This window comes from Streptopelia decaocto (assembly GCF_964273445.1).
Source record: "Streptopelia decaocto genome assembly, chromosome: 1".
Taxonomy (NCBI): Eukaryota; Metazoa; Chordata; class Aves; order Columbiformes; family Columbidae; genus Streptopelia; species Streptopelia decaocto.
Genome location: NC_138663.1, coordinates 122358550 through 122372599, shown reverse-complemented (window position 1 = coordinate 122372599; position 14050 = coordinate 122358550). Strand labels below are relative to the sequence as shown.

Sequence of the window (14050 nt, the reverse complement as noted above, 5' to 3'; positions counted from 1 at the left end):
CTTCCAAATGGTCCTTTTTCTTGCTTTGAGACATCATACTGAGCATTGTGATGTATGGGCTGAAACTCCATGTGTTGATTTCAGTTTAGTTTAGTTTTTTTTATTTATGGTTTTTTCCCTTTTTCCCATACTGCCTGTGAAAACCTTCACCTGCAAGCAATAAAGGCACGAGACTTGAAGAAATAAGCCCTTTTTTGGCAGCAGAGGGAAGCAGAAGTGGCTTGGTCTGGATCCATCATCAGGGCATATCCTCCTTGTATCAGGCCATTTCTCAGTGGCAGCGGTTGTCCTGCAAGAGAAGCTCCCTTTGGAGGACACAGGGTGGTGGGTCTGCAGCCCCGTCATGACACATGGAGTCTCCTGTGGATGAGGAGAAGGGGTGCTGTGGATTCCAGCTGGGCTCATGGGGTGCATGGTCTGGAGCCAGTGCTTGTTGCAGGAACAGGGCTGGAAAGCAGGCCCTTTGTAGGCTGGATCTTGGTCATAATGCAGCCAAGCGTGGTTCCATCTCTGTTGTGATATTTGAAACTGGCTGTCACTTTCAAGGTGGCTGGTTTGCTCAAGTCATCACACTGGGTTATTGCCAGAGGAGGGAATATAACCCCCTCCTCCTGTCTCTTGCTTTATTGGCTGAGTTACGTTACCTCTCTGTGAAGGGGACGGTTGCTGATGTGTTTCACCACTGAGCACAGAACACAATCCTCTCGTTAGGAAGCCTGCTGTTTGGCTGGACACTCAAAGAAAGCTGGATATCTCCCCTGAACACCTCAAATTTGCAAAATACTCTCCTTTAGTAGATTTATGTAGTATTTCTCCTATTTCTTTTTACATGTGGAGGAAAGAAAATCTTCAAGAATTGCACACAGGGGTGCAGAAACATCTGTTCAATTCCAAGAAGGTCCTTGTGGTTGTATTGATGAAGCGAGTGGCATCTTACCTGCAAGCAGTCTTTTGCCACAGGTTGATTTGAAACACAGCATGGGCATAAAATGCAATGGAGGGGAGCATTTAGGAAAGGCTTAGAGCTGGTCACAGCTGTTTTGCTTTCTTTCCCAGATCCTTTCTTGTGAAAGTGCTTTGTTTGGTTTGGTTGGTTGGCTTGTCTTATTTTATTAAGCCTTATATTTTCATCTGTTATAGAGACATCCTTCATTACTCCTTTTGCCTTACAAAGGCGAAATACCATGGATGTCACCGACTACCCATAATTATAGCTGATGGCTATATTATCCAGATTTTTCCGAAGCATGCTGGGAGAAGCATTGCTGCCCATCTGAGCTATTGCAATCCCAGCATGCTATTTGTTAGAAATATTTTATTTCTGGATAGGGAAAATAATTATTGTGATAAAGACACAGCCAACTGCCGGAAGTCACGGACAAGTAATGTAGCAACCTAAATGATTTCTTCATGTTCTATTTAATGCTTGGTCTGTACAGTTTGGAGTTCGGGGGTGTTTTTGTTTGGTCTGGAGGCATAACCTCTGGGATATTTTTCTTGGGTAGAACATGATTTAGGAAAGCATGACCTCATTGTTTAATGATGAAAGGGCACATGTGAAGTGAACAATGTGCTGACATGCTTGTCAGAAGGAGGGTTGGCCATCTTGTAGGGGGACACCACAATTTTATCCTCTCTCCCCCAAAACTGGTCCCAGCCCTGCTCCGTGCAGTGGCTCTGTGGAGTTGGGCAGCATGGCACAGTGGAGAAACTACTAACGTGGCACTCAGAAAGCGCGTGTGACGTCTTCTCTTGGCTTCGTTACTGGCCTTCTGGATGGCATCGGGCAAATCATTTCAATCCTGCAGCCTCATTTTTCCCCTCTAGCATATGAGAGTACCAGTGCTGACCACCTCTGTGGGGAGTTTGGGTGCCTCATCACCAGGGAGGGCTGAGTCTGGTCTCCCTTGTAGACAACAACCAGATGTTTGAGTCCTCAGATCTCTGCAGAAGAAGGTTTATTCTTCAGCTGCAGCCAGTGAAGAGCCTTTGGTTTTGAAGAGTGATGAGAAAGTGACCTCCAGTTCCAAAAACATATTTGAAATATTTCCAATGTATAACATTTCTGCAAATTTTTAAGTACGGGAGAAATTTGAAGAACTTGATTAAGTACAGGATGTACTGACAAATGTTTATAAAGTTATTTTGTGCCTGAAGAATAGGTGTGAAACTGTGTATGAAAGCACTGGTAATTCTGGAGAGGAAACAGTGTATGGGGCTTTCTGCTCTGGATGTGGAACTGTGTGTGCTGCTTTCATTATACGTGTTATTATATATGAATCTTGTAAATACACTGATGAGAGTGACGATAAGTTGCTTCATTATTTTGGAGGCTCACTCAAAATATTTTATTTCTTTCAGAGACTTGAAGATAGAAAATCTGTTGCTAGATGAAGACAACAATATCAAGCTTATTGGTATGAAACCAGTTTGGCAATTCCAGTAATTAAAATTGGTAGTTATATACAGAGAGTTTCTGAGACTTCATAATCCTCCATGTGACAACTGCTAATGTTGCTGCGGAGAGGAGCTGGGAGAGCATAGATAGCAATCAAGCTGTTCCTGACAGCATCTTGTGAAAAAAATGTTCCAAATAATTCAGCTTTATCAGGGTATGGGCATAATCCTTCATCTTTAACCAACAGGTTTCATATTCAAACTGGGAACTTTGTAAAGAATTAAAGGATTGATACCACAGAAGTCATTTATTTTATTATCCTCATAATTTCTTATTTACTGAGGGTAGGATTCTGCCCCCATATGCATATGCTTCCGCTGAAGTCTGTGGGAGTTACACACATTTTTAGCAGCTGGCAAAATTTGGTCCTATATTTATATTCTTTAAATTTGTTTCCAGCAGCCAATACGAAATTGGTTTAGAGGGCTGTTAAAAAATAAAAAAAAAATCAATGTTAGACTCTTAATTGTATTCGGGTATCAGTTGTATGCAGTGCTCGATTAATTCAACTTGTGCAGACATTTTAGATTAATCATCGGTGGGTATAGTCTCTCACTGCCTTTGCGTAACTCCCATTAATGCTAATGTGGGCATTGAAAAGAAATCATGCCCTTCATAAAAAAACCCCGAAACATCTGTTTATATTTATCTCCATGCCTACACTTTTGCCAACAGCAGTGTCTGTGGTTGCAGACTTAAAAACTCAACTGACTTTCTTCAAAAGGTTTCATAATTGGAAAAGTGATGAAAAACACAGCTTTCAGGTCAAATGAGCAGTCACTGTAATGTATAAAGCACATACATATCCAGACAAACAAGAGGAGGATTGTTAATGAAATCTGAAATACTAAAAATTTACCTAGGGAATTCAGTCTTCGGAAATATTACCACAACTTTTAGTCATTATTCTGCAGCGAATCAGCCGACTCTGGGAAAATAATAGCAAAAGAGAACTCTGCATTACCTCAGCTATGGGTCAAGAGGATACCGATATGTTACCATGAATCATTCATTAGTAATGATGGATACCACCCATTATCTTGATTTAGCAGATAAGTGAGACCAGATGGTTTGCAACAGTTCTATCCGAACATCTGATAAAGAATTTCTATAACTTTCCTGTTATTGGGTGTTTGATTACGCAACAGTATGTGATCTTGACATCCAAACCCAGACCTAATCACATGATACATGTACAATTAAAACTCACATGCCAAAAAATTACTTCAGAACTGTTCCTGCAGTTTCATTTGCTTCGGTTGCATAGAAAGGTCTCCTCGCAGTGGGTGGTGTGGGAAGAATAGAGAAAAGAGACAGTTCTATCTTCCGTAGCCTTGCTAGCGTTGAAATAAATTGTCCTCAGGTCTGCAGCCTGATGTTTTAAGCAAAGCAGATTGTACACAGTATGTATTTTAAAACAAAGCAATTAAATCCCACCGTCCAGCTGGGTATGTTATAGAAAAATAAAGATTGCTTTATTAGTAATAATTTTGCTGTAAGTAAAACCAGATTTAATATCAGCCAGCTCATGCTGTATCTCGACAGCAATGCTGGTGACCTCTGGTTGCTCACCCTGAAGAAGCAGTGCCTCTGTTCTTCGTGCTCTGCCTGCTGTGCTTGTGGGGTGCAGGGGCCACCAAACCCAGCCTCAGGTCCCTGGGCAACCTCTCCTCACCAGCACCTCTTTTCCAGGTGGTCGCAGTAGTGCTGGAGTTGTCAAGCAGCTTTACCTTACCACCAGGGTTTCCCAGAACAAGGACAATTTTCTAGCACCTGTCTGTGGCTGGTAGAATGGGCCAGATAATTTATTCCTCTTTCTCCTCCCTGCCTGTTCCCTCACTCAGCTCTTTCAGCACTTAGTACAATATTTATGTAGCTGTTGTGTTATCGCATAGTCCTACTTAGGAAGGTTCCTCAGGGGTGAAGAACATGTCTTGAGGAATTAAGTACTGCTTTTCATAGAATCATTTTGGTTGGAAGAGACCCTCACGATCATCAAGTCCAACCATAACCTAACCTCACTCTAGCACTAAAACATGTCCCTAAGAACCTCGTCTAAACACCTTTTAAACACCTCCAGGGATGGTGACTCCACCACTTCCCTGGGCAGCCTGTTCCAGTGCCTGACAACCCTTTCTGTGGAGAATTTTTTCCTAATATCCAATCCGAACCTTCCCTGGAACAACTTGAGGCCATTTCTTCTTGGCCTATCACTTGCTACTTGGGAGAAGAGACTTGAAGCTACAAAAACAGCTCACATTAACTGCTTTGGGGTGGGAGCTTGGTCACCGTGTCTTGTGCAGCTGCAAACACATGAGTACCTAATAGAAATGTTGCTCTTATAATAACTATGAAATGAAGAAAACCCACTGCAAAGGAAAAAGAGAAGGTGAAATGAAGGAAGTGACATTGAAAGTCCCTACTTTCATGGATTTCAATGGGAATTGAATCACTTGAGTCCTTTTTTTCACCCAGCTGCTTAATAGCACCTTGCTTTTGTTACACTTCTTAGCTACGTGACAACATCTGATAAAGAATTTTGTGACAAGCTGGTTTATAATTTGTTCTTAGATAGTATTATTAGAAAAATTAATTTGCTGTGTTAAGCGGCCTTATTCTTAGCTGTCTGTTAAGTCTCAAATCTAAGAACATCAGGATTGGAAATGCTGGAAATGCTTCACTTCTCTTCATCTACCAACTCATGGTGGTAGGTGTCTGATAAAGATGCTCATGGGCCACACCAAGTCGTTGGCATCCTGCTCAAGGACCGATACCACCAAAAGGACCCCTGCCAATACGTACATAGCTCTGCTGAGCACTGTGGATCTCTGGTGCTCAAACTTGTCCATGAGGTTGGTGCTAAGGCTTCTGCTATTTAATAACTCTGTCCCTATTCTAACTGTCACAGCTTTGGAGATAGCCATATATCCATAGCTTAATGTTGATTTCCTGGAGGCGTTAAAGAGTAGTGGTGTAATGCGATACTTCGAGAGTACGCACAGTATGAGCAGTGGGGGTGGTGGAGTTTCCATGTCATAATATTTACTTTGGAAAACCACGTGTGGCCTTTGATCTGAATTCTGTAATTAGCTCGGCTTATTGAGAGGAAGCCCGAGACAGAGGCAGGAATGGCAGTGAAATTATCAGAGCTGGTGGTAATATCATTCTTATCAAGATCAGCAGTGCATCCTTAGCAAAAGTCACACTGCGATCACAATGTGCTGCCACAGTGTTAATAACAACATTCCCATTTCTTTCACGACAAAATCCCTGTCCCCAATATGCATGTATTTGCATGCATTCTGCATTTCAACGAGCACTAGAAAAAATGAGTATACCAGCCTAGATTAAATGCATGAGCTGAAAAAAGTGAGTAAGATGTTTATAGTTTAAGCAAATAAGATAATGAAAACCTCCACTAGAGTATACCTCCATTGATAATGATAAAAGGATGGTGATTTACACTATCTTAGAATATAGCCCTTATATAATTTGATTGTAAAGGATTATATTACAGTCAAGTAATCTTGAGGTGGTATGACATAGCAGAGTAAACACCATGGATAATACTGTGTGGAGATGTTATTTCTAGAAGTTTTAAAAAGTCTTTTACAGCTGACATAACCTATCTTGGGCCATAGCTAGTAAATACATTAATTAAGTAAATGGATTCTCAGAGGTATTTGTATAAGCCCCAGGGATAATACATATCTAGCAGAGATGATTAAGCAGTGTCCAGAGACAATTGTTTCCCATCAGAGGCAAGGAAATTGTCTCGATCCTTCCTTCCGCTTTGACAATGTTCTCCAGCAAACCCCCTTTAAGCCCCTTTGGATGTTTAAATATAGTGATTCTTGCCTCTCTTGTGCTTGTCTCGCTCTTGGAGATGCAGCCAGTCAAGTGGAAAGCTCTGTGTAGTCATTTGGGCACTCCAACTCACATAGTCATCTTTATAATTGCTTTTTTTTTAAGCATTATAATTTTTTCACCTGGTTTTGTAAGGGAACAAGGTTGATGTGACCACCCTGGCAGAGCACTTCTGATATCTTGCGGAACTCCTGTCTGATTTCAGCCAAATTTAATATGGCAGTAAAAGCTAAAGGACACGCCATTACTTCAAGTCTTATGCAAATAAGTAGGCAAATAAGGGAGAGAGATTCAAATTAATGACTCTGTGGAGGGAGAGTATTTTATGGGCTCAACAGTTGCCTGCTACATTTGACCTGCAAGATGTGTTGGTTTTAGCCCATCCAGGCGGGTGGGTAGAACACCCAGAAATATGCAGGTTTATGAGACGCATGGATGCAAGACACCACTCTATAGGAAGAGGATTCAGTATTCTGCTTCTTCTGACTGCCTCATTTGTGTATAAGTCCATTTTCATTTTAAACACATGCATTCTGGGAATGTTTTAGAAGACTGGATCCAAAAAAAAAAAAAAGCAAGGAATTAAACAGATGTCAGTGTTCTTAATAGCAGTATTTTTGTTGTTGCAGCTGCCATCAATAACAAGTTATTAATAAATGCAAACATCTTTGATAGTGACTTCCCTAGATCTGCTACTTCTGAATGTGCTGCCCTGCAGCAAAGGCTGTCAGCTTTGCCTGTGTCATCCCCCTCCTTGTGAGCTTGTCTTGCTTCTTCCCCTTATCACATCAAGTTGTTCGACTTTACTTTGAAGACCCTTTGCAACCTCTCCTCACATTCCATGTCAGCTGTGGTTTCGTAATTGCTTTCTCCCAAGCCAACCATGGACTACCACGAGGCAGGGTGGGCTTGTGCTCCTCTGGCTGCACATGTTGCCTCCAGCTGCTTCTGCCACTGGTGAGACTCTGCCTGCCTTTCTTTCCTTGCTTAGTGGTTTAAATTTTAAGATTGTTCCCTAAACCCAGCTGAGCCTACAGCCATACCAGCGCTGGAACAGACAGGGAGATTTTGGGAACACCCTTCTCGGCGCCAGCCTGGGCTTGAGTTGGCTGAGAGGTCTTGGGAAACCACAGCCTCCTTCGGTGCGGAGAGGCGGCCTCTTGGCTCCCATCAGCTCATGGTGCCAGGCTTTGCCGGTCCCTCATTGTTATTGCCAGCAAAAGAATGTCAGATACACCCAGGGACCAGAAATACAGTAATTCAAGGCAGAAGTCAGAGAGGGGGGAGCCAAATCAACATATTCTTCTTGCTCCAATATGTCCCTGTGTTGTTTCAGAGCTGAAATGTTGATTCTGCAAACCTCTGCGTCTGTGCATTACCACAGTAGACCCAGAAAGCAACCCCCTCCCCACCTCGTCTTACATCTGATGGCTCATTTACACAATTTAGAGGAAGACGTTGAAGAAGTCCCAACCTTGGCCTCTACATCACATACTACAATACTATGGGATCCATGACAGCCTGAAGTGGCTTTCTTTCTCATCCACATCATGTAGTGCCCAGGACAATCTCAGTTCCAGTTGTTGCCATTCAGTTCCCAGGGAAATGTAGTTGCTTTGTGTATAAAATTGATAATTGTACATATTCTAAGTCTTTTCTATTGTTTGTGGAAATCTCTGGTTATTTAGCACCTCAGAGAAACAAATTTTATAGAATTTTTGCATGTGCATGATTTTTCTCTTAGGCAGTTCGTTGCTTAGCTTTTGGAAAAAAATGTGCTTTTTTTTCCTTGTGTTCTAGCGTGGTTTTACTGTATCTGTCTCTTTCATAACTCTGTCTCTGTGCCTTTCACAGACTTTGGATTGAGCAACTGTGCAGGCATCTTGGGTTATTCTGATCCATTCAGCACCCAGTGTGGGAGCCCAGCATATGCAGCCCCTGAACTTCTGGCAAGGAAAAAATACGGGCCCAAAATAGACGTTTGGTCCATGTGAGTTACTTCTCTAGTTTATAATTGTTATTACTGTCATCATAACCCATTGCTCAAATGAGAAACATTATTCATGTACTTGGCTACTCTGAGCAAGAAAATCTGTTACATTAGCATGACTCTCTGAACTAAGCTGCACAGATATTGTGTTCTGAAATAGATCTTTTATGTACCTATATATAGCTTGCTAGAACATATAGCATAAAGAGATTGCAGTAAAGCACAGCTGTTGATCAATCATGTTCAGACACAGTAGAAGACATGGCTTTGGCACAAGAGGGCCAACAGCTTTTTTTGTTTTCTCCAAAGGATCCTCAAGCATTCACGTGGGCTCTGGGTGTTATCCACAGTCAAGTCTGACAGGAAATGCAATATGAAGTCAAGTCATCACTTTGAAAGCACAGTTTTTAAAGGGGAAATAAAAATGGCCAGAAAACATGTAAGCTTTTGTGAGCTTATTAGTGTTCAGGCAAAAGAACAGACAGAAGTCCCTGGTGCCAGAGGCAGGAGAAGCTACAGAGATGTTGTGGAGACAATTAATTTGTCTGCAGTACTGCTGTAGACTGTGCATGTCCCACTACCCTCCTGTTGGCCAAGGACATGTCAGTTATCCTTGTCGGTCCTGGAGAGGCATTAGCTGAAATCAGTCGAGTTTTAGCTTTTGCTTTAGTGTTGACAGATTTTCCCTCACCAAGTGGGGATATCAACATTTGTATAAATTTCAATGAAATAACAGAATTACAGTAATGCTTGGAAAATGTGAAGTGCTGGAAAAACACTACTACTGCTAAGAAAGGTTGGCCAGAGTTTATGTATCAGACTAGGACCTGGGTCAAATTAATCTCTCAGTTTGACCAGGTGAGTTCCCTGTTGCACTTCAAGGCTCTTTAGAACTTCCCCAGCTGAAGCCTAATTTGCAGTCTGCCCTCCTAGAAGACCCACAGCTCAATCATTGTATGGCTTCTGAACTTCTCACTCCAGCAGTGGGCCATCCGTCCACATCCAGGGTGAGAGTACCAGCCCCGAAGAACACGGGCAAACAGAGCACAGTCATTCTTGTAAACCATTTAAATTTATCCAGTAATAAAGACCTCCTCTTTTTAAAAATAATTGTTTTTTAAAAAAAGAAAATACGGTTAACTCTTACCCTTCCTCATAGCTGAACAAATGGTGTCTGTGATCACAGTTCATGATAGCACACCGGTTTGGTTTCTTTTTGTTCACATATGTGTATTCAGCAGACTGAGGAAACAAATTCCCAAAAAGGAGGAATTCCACTCAAATTGAATTTAAAGCCCTTTTAAAAGGAAAAAGAACAAGAATGCCCAACACGCTTTTCATCCCTAACTTGGCTGGGCATAAACAAGCAGTAAGTTTTCTGCTCTGAAAAATGTAATTGTTCTGCATCTGATCTTTGGGCTGCACCAGAGATGGTGGAGGTCACCTCTGGGCTCTACAGCAGGACCTGCCATGTTCCCGTTGGTGCAGGCAGCTGTTCCACAGCCGGGGCAGCACCAGGATGAGGCCTCCAAATGCCGTGTGTTCATGCAGCCTGAGGAGAGACTCAGTTGTGGGGTGGCATTTAGCCCAGGAGTTGCTCAAGATCTGGGCTCAGTTCTGTGGCTTCCAACTGATGTCGTACACAGTGTGACCCTCCACAAGCAAAACTCTGGGAATTCTTGCCCAAATTATTGGGTGCGACAGAAGAGAGAGCCTGGTTAATGTCAGACATTAAAGATGAAGTGCAGTCACTAAAACCTAAACTAAATTTTTTCCTTGTTCCTGAACATTTTGGTTTCTTTTTCTCTGTGTTTTCTTTTAGTGGGGTGAACATGTACGCAATGTTGACTGGAACATTACCTTTTACCGTGGAGCCATTCAGCTTGAGAGCTTTATACCAGAAAATGGTGGACAAAGAAATGAACCCTTTTCCCACTCAGCTCTCTGCAGGTAATCAAGGGGGTGTGCTGGGACCTGTTCAGATCCAGTCGGTCAGAACCACTGCATTGAATTCTGGATTGTGAGTCATGCTGCCGACATGGCACACCAATTGAGAAAAATACTTTTTTTTTTTTTTTCATTTTAGCCTGCAAAAGATCTGCAGGAGTTGCTGTAACATAACTCCTTTTGCTTTGACTTCTGTATTTAAGCTGGAGAAGTGCCAGGTCATGCTGATCACAAAGAGGAACAGATCTGTGAAAATCTGTGAAGTTGCTTTTGTAGAGTAGTTGGTTAGTTTTGCACGTTCAGAAGATTTTATCATAGAGCATGGATGCAGGAACACATTACTTTGGAATAACAAATTCCTAGGCATTGTCATGACTAAGGCTGAGTGATGACCTGCCTTGAATGACCTCACATTTATTGTGGAATAATGATGTGCACACAGAAAGATATTTTGGGACAGTGGCCTGTGGTAACCTTTGTGTGTTCACAAAATGCAGAATTGTTGATGTATTAGTATTAGAAGTATTAATTCCTGCTTCAAAGCCATGTCACTAGGCAACAGAAAAATTTTTCATCTTATAGCAGGACTGTTGTCAGCATTTGGAACAAACTCTGTTTTGTAGTTGTGTTTTATTTTTGTGTGCTACATTTGTTGTTCATAGAGAGCTTCTGTTCTCCGTATCTGGCAGCCTGTTTACAAGGGACAATCAAAAAAATTCAGAGATTGCAAGTAGAAAAAGGGTAACAGAGCACACATTTTTACTTCACACTGAGGCCAGCAACCATTGTCATGGGGGATAAGAGAAAGCCTCTGGAAACTGTGTCACAAGATGAATTCTCCCAAGTATAGATTTACCTACATATGGAAGAAGTAGTTAGTTAAGGGTTTTCTCACACAGATTATCTGTGGCTCAAATGGAGTATGTTGTTCCTTGTTCACTCAGCATCTGTATGAAGTATGCTTTCCGTGCCTACAGTTCATATTGCTGGCATGTTGTAAAGTGGCGGGTTTACAAGTGAGCTGGGATGCTACGAGTCTTGCCATCTATTTGATGCAATTAGAGTGTTTGGTATTTCCATTCTGGAGACATCCTGTTAGGATTCAGTTGCACAAAACAGTTATTTTAGTGTTCTAGCACACGCTCTAAAGTCCCACTGAGTAAATTAAAAGAAAGATTCTACTGACTGCTTCGTGCTGTACTGATCTAGATGCCAAATCCTTCATCAATTGCAAAGTCACTCCTGTAGTCAGGGACTTGAATGTCATAGTAAACATTTTCCAAGTGTGGCAAAACATTTACCAAACTTACCTCGCAGAGTGAGGCTTTTACCAATAGAGAGCAGTTATAAGATGTCTGTGTAGTGTCTTTGAATCAATGGACTGTTTGCCTGATCATTGTTTTCTTTCAGTCATCTCTAAATGGGAGATTTTACTGACTTGAGTGGGACAACTAATGTATTAAAGGCTGAATCACCCACAAAAGCTCTGTAGAAGACCAGACCTGGGTAGCAAAAAAGATAACATTACTTTTAAACAGGTTTAATTTGACTTCTTCATTAATCCTACTGTTTTATAGTGGAGATCAGATTTTCTCGCAAAAGCATGTCTGTAGCATTTGTAGCTCACTGACACAATGGTCTCCCGTGAAAATAGTATTGTTTATCCTGTGAGAACTATAGCAGCTTGAACTTTCAGAGATGATGGCAAATCAATGGAATAGATTTAAACGTGTTAACCTTTACTCACTGTGAACAAAGGTACGCATCAGTTCTTGATCTAAGTCAGCAGCCTTGCTCATTCACTGACATGGCAAACTGTGATTTAAGATGACATTTGTTCTTGCCACGTTTAGGCTTTGGGTCAGTAGGTAGAAGCTCTGGTCCTCTGCTCTGCCAATTGTTGTGTTTGTTAACTTCTTAGGTTTATGGATCTTTTTATCTTTTTTTTTTTTTTTTGGTCTGTAAGTTCACATATATAGTAGAGATTTTTTTTTCAGGATTCTGTTTTGCTTGCTCAGTACGTTGTCTTTCAATATTTCATTTCACAGCTACTGAATACACAGTCCCATTAAGGTAGCCAGTCTTGTCACTGAGCAAGAGTATGTTTTATTTGTATTAGTTAAAATGTTGGGTAACCCTGAGTACCCAACGCAACTGTGTAGCAACAGGGGACGTCTGGAATTAGTGTTTGATTTTCCCAATTAGGAAACCATTTTCCATTAAGCTTCTTAAACAACAGAGCTATCTGATTATTGATTTTAAGTAGCAGAGTTCAGTTGTTCAGGAAGTTGGTATATACTTAGCACACATTCCTTTTTTATCCTCAATTTACCGCTTCTGTGTGTTCATGGTCTTCCTTCTGGAGCAGAGAAAGGCAGTACAGATAATAAGAAGAGTCATCATCTATCCATGCGTGTAGTTTGGAGGAAGGATTTGATTAGGTGGACCTTGCTTATGGCTTGTGAAATGACCTAATTTCATTTTCTCCATCCAGTTTTGTAAGCAGCACCTGTACGCCTCATTTTAACCAGGCACACACCCTGACAGTGTGAGCAAGACAGTAAGTTGGTTTCATTCATGACAAGGAACATGAAGACAGCAGACGTCTTGTAGTCCCCACTGAAGCACTCTTCATTTCTGGTCATCACTGAGCTCACGATGCTCAAGGAAGTTAAGAGAGAAATGTAGTTTCTCATGATGCTGGTATCTTATTTGACAAAAAAGCAAAGTTTGCCCCAAAATTACACCATGGGAACAAAATTCCACCAAGAATTAGGTTAGTGCTGGCCTGAGCTAGTCATAAATGAGGCCTCACATAATAAAGCCCTGGCAGGGTGGTTCACAGCCCCCTTTGCTCACCAGCTCACTTGGTGCAGCAGGGAAAATGGCTTCAGGTGCAGAAGGTCCAAAAATCAATTGGGCAGCTTCATGTTTGCTTCCTGGGGGATGAATTTTGCTGTCTCACAGCCATGGGGCTAACTGGAAAAGGTTTCTCTCCTCCCTGTACCATCTGACAGCTCAAATTGGCCAAGGTGCTGTTACTCATCTCCTCCATGTCACCCAGGCCTGGCCTGCCAGGGAGCCTCCCAGGGGGCATCTTCTCTCCAGAATTAGTTTCTCCCAGTCTGGATCCGCTTATCTTTGTGGTGCTTCACAAGCCTCATTAATTAGCTTGCCTTTTGCCCAGGTAGGGAAAACAAAACAAAACAAAGCAAAAAACATTTTTTAAGATGTTAGCTCATTTGGGGACTGAGGGTGGTTGTGATGGGAGGGAGAGATGTTGGTTTGGGAAAGAGTTATTTACTTTGCTCTGAACCCGTGGGATGCATGTGGTTTCTGAGACAGGGGAAGTGCTGGAGAGGAGATCAAATGGAAGAACAAGGGGTTTGTTGTTTGTCTTAATGAGGGGGTCTATCCCCAAGAGGCATGGAAGGGAGGCACTCAGAGCATGCAGAGAGCAGTCATAGCATCAGCTTCCAGCAGGTTTATGAACTGGGATGTGGGCTTTTCCTGCAATTGCCACAATATTACTGCCATAGGAAAAACAAAAGCAAAAAAACGATTAAAAGTGTTGGGAACGGCTCGAAGTACCTCACATAAATCAGTGATTTGTGAAGACAGAGCTTAGAAAAAACCCAGCTGATGCTTATCTGAACCAGTAAATACATAACTAAAACTGTCTCTCTTCCACATATAAACTTATTGATGTGTTGAAATGGATGGGCTCTCAGGGCCCTCTCCAGCTGATACTAGATTTTTGCAGGATGTTGAACACCGAGCTTTTCCAA

At 41.9% G+C, this 14050-nt stretch overlaps 1 protein-coding gene across 3 annotated transcripts in view; it reads left to right on the top strand.

The window, feature by feature from the left end:
* Positions 1–14050, top strand: part of HUNK (hormonally up-regulated Neu-associated kinase) — a 59213-nt gene that overhangs the window by 26849 nt on the left and 18314 nt on the right. For all 3 annotated transcript variants that reach the window (XM_082045993.1, XM_082045994.1, XM_082045992.1), the window contains exons 3-5: positions 2362–2417; positions 8180–8315; positions 10138–10265. In XM_082045993.1, coding sequence (XP_081902119.1) covers positions 2362–2417; positions 8180–8315; positions 10138–10265 — 320 coding nt within the window. The remainder of the gene's footprint in view (positions 1–2361; positions 2418–8179; positions 8316–10137; positions 10266–14050) is intronic.